Below are 7,956 nucleotides of genomic sequence, written 5' to 3' on the forward strand. Positions count from 1 at the left end.
GCTCCTGAAGATTATAAATAATAACTTTCCCTCCCGCACAACAAAGACTTCGCACCGCAATGTACACAAAGTACTTCCATTCTTCCTATTTGAAGGTCTTCTGAATTAGGATAATCTATATTTGCATGGTAATCAAACGCGCATCTATTGTAAAACAAATAAGCCCGCACCCGTTCTTCTACACGATATGAAGCAGCCGTTAACGTATTGTGCGGTGTTTTTCGGGATAGTCTCGTTCGCACTTTCGGCATTTTTCAATTCGTAAAAACTAACTTTCACTGATTTTAATTATTTTAAGTTATTTTTCAAATTCACACACATTCGCTACATAAACTTTCACAAAAGTAAAAAAATACTTTCAAACAAACCGCAAATTAGCTTTCAAACAAACTGAAAATCGTAACGAATTGTCTAAAACTAAATTCATACGCGCATAATCATAGTCCAATTAAAATAGGTTTTAAATTTAGTTTCAGCTTTTTTGACAGATAGCTCATAGAAAATTATGTCAAAAAGCTGCAACTAAATTTAAAATCTATTTTATTTTGACTATGATTATGCGCCATACTTTTTAAATAACAGCTGATAAAGGGATATTATAGTCAATGACATAACGATTAGACAGCCAAAAAAAAATCGCAATCCCCATCGCAAGTAAATAAATGCGGGTGTGCGATTTATCATCTCCTTTCCCGGCGCTTTTGATTCCTCTCCCCTCTGCTGCTTCCCCCAACTCCCATTCTCATTATACGCCGCCCTCACCTTCACCCTCATATGAATTAATATCCCCCAAAAATAAGAAATATGCAAATAAAAACGGTTTTGTATAGATGCAACCGTCAATAAATTGTCTTTGATACCCATAATATATGTATATAAACTTTCTGAGGTTACCCCGTTCCACATTTTCGATATCTCCCAAAGCAACTAAGGCAAAATTAAAACTACCTTGCATTAATATCCTCGTCAATGCCTATCGTTTGATACCCATATCGTATGAAAACATTATAGAGTTATCCTGGTCCACATTTTGGTCGATATCTCGCAATCTAAGTTTGATATTGAAATGAAATCAACTCTACATTAAAACCCTCGTCGATACCTATCGTTTGATACCCATATCGCATGACCACATTTTAGGGTTACCCTGGTCCACATTTTGGTCGATATCTCAAAAACGTTTCTAAATCTTTGCAGTTTTTAAGCCTGTAACTATGTCGAGCCACCACCAAATCTATGCTCAAAATTTCACCTCAATCGGTTCGGCCGTTCTCGAGCTTTGCGGTCCAGAAAAAACGGCTTTCGAATATATATTATACATATATAGATATAGATAGATAAGTGCACTTTATGCAGAATAAAGTGAAGATGCATCCGGGTGGTGCAATACAAAAATACAAAATGCAATACTTATCTTTTGTCACGTCTGGCATTTTTTTATTCGGTATTGAAATACAATTCATTTATCATAATTATTGACTGTTAGTGAATTACTGCGTCGATTTGTTTTTAAAATGTTTTCTTTTAACAATTATTGTTGCCTGAGTCAAAAAAATGAAGCTGTATATAAAAACTTCCAGCAAGGTAAAACTTGTTGGATTCACATTTAAGCCTTTGAGAATTCAATTATTTTCTCTCATTATTTCTTTCATTTCAGTCTACAGTCTACCAAGTTTTGTTCAAGCATCTGTAGTCTTTTGAGGGGTTTATAAAATGTTTGAAAAGATTTGTAAACCGATAAATGGTTTACAATTTAGTACCCCCATTACCGTTTACAACTCAACTCTGGTTAGGTTGAAATTTCGCAATTTGGTATTACAGATTACAATTCAACCTATCAAAAAAAGTTGAGTTGTCTAGTCTAACAACTTTTTGTGGCATTACCGTTTACAACCTTGTGTTGGTGTAGTTGTCAAAGACGTCAAAATCTTACAAATGATTACTAGCAGTTGTCTCATACAATTTTGCAGTTGTTTTGAAAAATGTAACGTTTTAGAAGACGGTTCACCACCTAATTTTTAACAAAAATTTTCAAAGTTTGGTATGAAAAGACGCGTTTCGACCTCCGATTTAAGAATCCGTAAACAAAAATTAAAAATTTAATTTCTGTCATATCATTTCGGCTAAAATTTTCATGTGGTTGTATTTTGCCAGATTTTTTGTACGCACTAATGCAGAAAGGCGTTGGAGCCACGCAGCAATATTTTAACATATCGCGGCCAAAGGCCGCCAACACAAAGATCTTCTGTGCAAAAAAACTGTGGATCGGGCCTCATATTTCGGACCCTCTCGGGCCATTTTGTAGGTTTTTGTAAATATTTTGCGACGCAAATAAAATTTTTAATTTCCGCTTTCGAATCCTAAAAATGGAGATCGGAACGCGTCTTTTGATACCACCTTTGATAAGAGTTATATGGTTGATGGGCTCATAAAACGTTACCAAGAAAAGCAACCAATTAGCAACCGATAGTTAAACCTTTTTTAATCAAACAATAATCAATAATTTTGTACACATTTATAGAAAAAATAACGTTTAAACGAAGGATTACGTTGAATAACTTTTTGTCTTTATGGAGCGACATTCCGAAGTTGGACGAGGCTGGCCGCAGTTCGGATGCAGCCAAAATAGATGAAATTATGCGAACGTGAGTCCCATTGATACTAATCACTACTCCTGGGAATCCTGTTTTAGAGTAAAATACAATTTTTGCTGTTTGGGTTTTAATCCAATTCGCACAAATATGCTCCTCAATAATATCTAAAACCAGTCCAACACCAAAATCATTTCCACAGCATTTTTGATAGCTGCCATATCAGCAAGGAAGCTGAGGGTGCCGCATAATTTTCAAATAGGGGTACAGCCTTCCCTGTTGTTTGCCCAAAGCGTTTGCGGAAATGGTCCTTAATTTTGTTTAGTAATGAGCAAAATGCTTTCAAATTTGCAAAATATCTTCATTTGAAGCTCATCATTTGTCACTTAAAAATTTATTACTTGGTGCATGGTAGTTCCAAGGGATTGGAACGCAATGATCACGCGAATGTTTTCCGTATTCGCGACATGTCAATCACAAACATTTTCGCCATTATAATATTGATTGCATGACATATAATATCTTGTAATAACAAAATCACTTTTGAAAATGCTTAAATTTTCGCCACAATTTTTTAACAGCTTTTCATTTATCTGTCAAATCATCACTTTCTTAGGTTGGCAATACCAATTCAACTTCAACTGAAATAAGTTGTAATTCGTAATACCAAACAGGAGATGAGTTGTCTGAAAGTTGAGTTGTTTTAACTACAACCCAACTAAGTTGAGTTGTATACCGTAATAGGGGCATAGGTTAAAATTTCTAACCGTGTATAATATAATAAGTACCATTTGAAAATGTGCCACCATTTAGGACTAGCCACCTTTTTCTCATTTGTCTAAGGACTTGTCATGAGTCATTTATTGTGTTTTGCTTGGAACTCCTTTTTTTTTCTACTTGACCCGGTTATGGGAAAAGTTTTAGTTGACTATGAATTATAGAAACCCCAAATATTCCTAAAACCAGACATTTTTTTTGGATTAATATGGTTGTAAACAAGACAAAAAACAACAAAAACGCGTGGTGGGCGGTATTTACATAAATATGGATGTAAGGGATTTTTTCAAACTAAATAAATGTGTAATTGAATTTTGAAATCTTTTTCGAATGTTATTAAGTATGTATGTCACACTCAAATATGTGATGAGTAAAATTATCTGATTCGTCGCAAATTAGAATTAGTTGTATGTATAAATTTCATATACATAAGTTTTCTGAAGCGTGTGTGTGCCAGGTAAGGAATCCAGTTATTACTATTATTTGGTGAGCACTAATTGTGCATTAATGAAACAATAATTGTTAAGGTCGATTTCTAAACGTTTCTGTAAAGACATTTGGTCTGTGATTATATTGTTCGATAAAAAGTGTGTACCAATTTGGCATTATTCGAATAAATTTGTATTTGTATAACTACATATTCGAATGAAGACATTTTCTAAGAAAATTTGTCAAAGCCAATTTATTCATGAATAAGTTATATCTGATTAAATTGTTTATAAATAACTTATTTTAGCATACGCGAAATTCGAATGAGTTTTGGACGTATTGCACAATAATTTATATGTTTTTTATGTGTTTAAAAAAAAAAGAAGGAGAATCCCCGAGTGAGATTCGAACTCGAGTCGTCAAATTTCTAACACCACAGGCGTACCATCAGGCTATATTTGCGTTTTCGCGTTTGTTCTTTGTTATTTATATATTTTTTATTTCCTTGGTGCAGTAGAGCCGAATCATTCTGATTCTATGTGTTACTCTGTGCACAAGGCTTTTTGTGTTGTTGCTTTTGGTTAAGCAGCAACTATCACATGAACTCTAGGTTTATTGTGATCTTTGATTGACATTCATAAAATTTGAATGAGTTTCAGACGTATTGCACAATCATTTCTTGATTAAATTATTGTACTTTTATTATGATGGAAAAACTGAAAGAAAATGGACATACTGGCTAATATTATAGCTATTTCGACCATGCCAAAGATCTCTTCAAATATCTTTGTATTTTTAAATTAAAATTATATTCCCGCGAGTGAGGTTCGAACTCATTTCTTCAAATTTTTAGCTTCATTTTTTCCCGTTTGTTGTTTTTTGTTATTTTTATTTCATTTTAGTTGCTGGATACAGTGCACCGGTTGTGGTAGAACGATACAAGTACTAGTGAGAAGTCTCGACAATTTTCCAGAAATATCTCAAGTATTTTGTACGCGATGCTTTTTACCAAGTGTTGAGTAATGTATCGATACCTTATCTCCGAATATATTTCTGCCATGAAAATCTTTTCAGCGAACGACGCAAATTCGAAGATCAGATCGACCTACTCTCTTCGGAGGCATATCGCGCCTTTTTATATGTCTTAAGATTTCTTCAGATTATAATTTAATGTACATGAATGAACTTTCTTTTGACTAGGGGCCAGCCTCTAGGAACATTTTTAAAGTCTGTTTCATTTCTTAGCTGATGTATTTTGAAAATGTGAAGGTTTTTTGTGTAGTTTTTCCTCAGTAGTAAGCAAGCAATCAGTCTATCAATGAAAAAATAGCTTTGCTTTATGAGAAATGTCTCAAGCGTACCACGATCCCGTGCCATTTCGTGCGTTTCCGTAAAATTGTCAACCAAGAGCAAAAAAATAATGTTTTCCTATAATAATTTCAAAGATGTCAATGGAAAGTTGCATAACTCGGTTTTTAAGACACGAAATATTGGACTGGTTTGTTGGCTGATATAGAAGATAATAACGGGTAATCACTATACTTAGGTGTGCATAGCGTTTGCAGAATTTGTTTGACAAAAAACGTAGGAGCCCCAATCAGGTGCCAGGACTTATGTCCTCCATCCTCTTGGTAAATACTACAAGTTTTCTAGAACCTAGCTTAATTGCTGCCTCGATATCTGGCAACTCTGCCGCCCCTAGTAGCTGCAGCCTTGACCTGGCGAGCGCAGGACACGAACACAGAACGTGCTCAACTGTTTTTTCCTGCAGCTTGCACTTTCTGCATCTGCTGTTACTTACGAGGCCTAACTTATAAGCATGTGACGCCAGAATGCAGTGTCCAGTTAGCATGCCCATTGTGAGCATTAAGTATTCTCTCTTCAGAGATATGATCCACTTTGTGAGTCAATATCGTAGGATTTGCACATGATCTAATAAATTTTGAAGCCCCGCGCTTCAGTCCACGCCTATCCCACTTTATGGACCATATGCAACTTCTGTCACCTATATTCTCCCAAACGGATTGGGACGTTTACCGTCGATTCAGCGATTGCTGCACCCTTCTTTGACATCTCTCGGCCTTTTCGTTACCTTCTATCCTTTTATGACCGGGAACGCAATATTGATGTACGTTCCGGCCTGAGCGAAGTTTTTCCAATGCTTGTTTGCATTCATGACACTTCTTGATAAGGTACTGTGTGAGATTATTGCCTTTATTCGCCACCTGATAATCAAAATATATATTAACGCTACTGCAGCTTGAGCTCGCGTCCTCCAGAATTTCTGCGGCTTTCTTCTCGGCTATAATTTCCGCCTGAAAGACGCTGCAGTAATGTGGCAGCCTGTAGGATCTACTTATTTCTGGATCGGCACAGTAAACAGCAGACCCAACCCATTCCATCAATTTGGAACCACATGTATAACGCATGTATAGTATTTTCTGTCATTTCTGCACCCTGGCTCCAACCCTCCGGCTGAATTGTGGCCCGTCCCCATATCTCGTTCGATACACAGGTACGGGACCATATGTGACCTGGAATCATCAAACGACCCTATTGTGCGAAAATACCCCTTTTCACTTTTTGAGTGATTCTTATAGGAAACAAATCGCATTTAAAGTACAAGCTGAATACCCCTACACGATAATTCAAATCTTTAAACGCGTTTTTCTCGAAAATTTTTATAAAAGTTAATAGAAATAAATAAAACTTATTTTTTTGTTTACATTTATTTATAATTTATTTGGTCGATATTTCGATCGACTCTCGATCATACATATCCATATGTCCCTGATGATGACTTCAGATTGAAGTCGAAATATCGACCAAATAAATTATAAATGAATATAAACAACAAAATAAGTTTTATTCATTCTGTGAAGCCTTCTAGCTCATCAAATCTAACAATTTACAAGATTCTTTTCCGGCAAACGCAGTAAAACCATTTCTCTGTACAGCGATCAGGTACAGGCCCCATATTGGGTTCAATACCTTCCCAGAGCAGGAGAATATGGCCCAGCCCCGCTGCAACGACCTGCTGGGAGGATGATGGCACGGTAGTGCACAAAGTTGGTACCAAAATGTATGCTACCATATCTAATATTATTTTATTTTCAAATTCATTGCAGGCGTCATCACCCTAATCAAAAAGAGTACTTAAAAAAGCGGAAGCAGAAAAAGTTACAGCGTTTTAAGGAATTAGAGGAAGAGCGAGAGTCTGACAAAATGAAGTGGCTACGTTTTAAAAATAAAAATTTGAAGAAACCTGGAATGAAAGTAAAAAGCATTTTCGCATCTCCTGATACAGTTACTGGCCGAGTTGGTATTGGTACATGTGGCGTATCCGGGAAGGGTATGACGGAGTACACGGTGGGAGAGAAGTATCGTAAGGGTTTCTAGTCATAAGAATGCATACTGTGTCATTAATCACTGCTAAATAAACAAAGTTTGTACCATAGGGACATTGGTTGGAGTTTATTCATTAATGAACTAGGGGGTGGGAAGGGCGGTATGGCCTAGAAGGTTTAATGTGTAAATCGTTCCTGAGATGGTCGGGTTAGTACCTTAATGGTGCTTTGTTACCGGAACGTACCGGATCTATATCCGGCAAAGGACCATCAACATCAATAACACTCCCCAAAGCCTCCGGGGAGTGTCTTTATCGTTAATACAACAACAACTACATTTCCAATTCGTATAGGGACAGCGTTTTTGTCGAACCATTTTGTCCTTTCGTCAACTAAGGTAAATATTCTCGCAACAATCTTTTCCAGAAATGATCTGCCACTTGTCCAGAGATTCGTAGGTTTTTATGCCGCAATATCAGTCTCATCAAAGCAGAATTTCCTTTCCTCGTTTGAACTACCCACCACAAAATGATTAGGCGTAATCGCGAATATAAGCAATCGGCTTTTCCCTAAATCGGATTAGCATGTCTACAAGAGACTTCGTGATTTCGGAATTTACGGACATATTATTAACAGCGGCGGCCGCATCCCACACCAGCCGAGTTTTGTTTCTGTTGACGTTAGGGACAGTAAAAATTGGAGTATACCCCAATCTAACACTATGCACAGTGTCCGAAATTGAAAATTAGGACGACAAAAATCATAAGTTGAAAACTCATGGATATAAAATTTCTAAATTTTGCACACATCAT

General features: G+C 36.3%; 1 protein-coding gene across 1 annotated transcript in view; it reads left to right on the top strand.

Moving 5' to 3' along the window:
* Spf30 (Splicing factor 30) overlaps nucleotides 1–7,260 on the top strand; it is a 190,987-nt gene extending 183,727 nt beyond the window's left edge. The window contains exon 3 of the mRNA XM_067760023.1: nucleotides 6,926–7,260. Coding sequence (XP_067616124.1) covers nucleotides 6,926–7,196 — 271 coding nt within the window. The 3' untranslated portion in view covers nucleotides 7,197–7,260. The remainder of the gene's footprint in view (nucleotides 1–6,925) is intronic.
* The last annotated feature ends 696 nt before the right edge of the window (nucleotides 7,261–7,956 follow it).

This window comes from Eurosta solidaginis, chromosome 1, assembly GCF_040869045.1.
Source record: "Eurosta solidaginis isolate ZX-2024a chromosome 1, ASM4086904v1, whole genome shotgun sequence".
Lineage (NCBI taxonomy): Eukaryota > Metazoa > Arthropoda > Insecta > Diptera > Tephritidae > Eurosta > Eurosta solidaginis.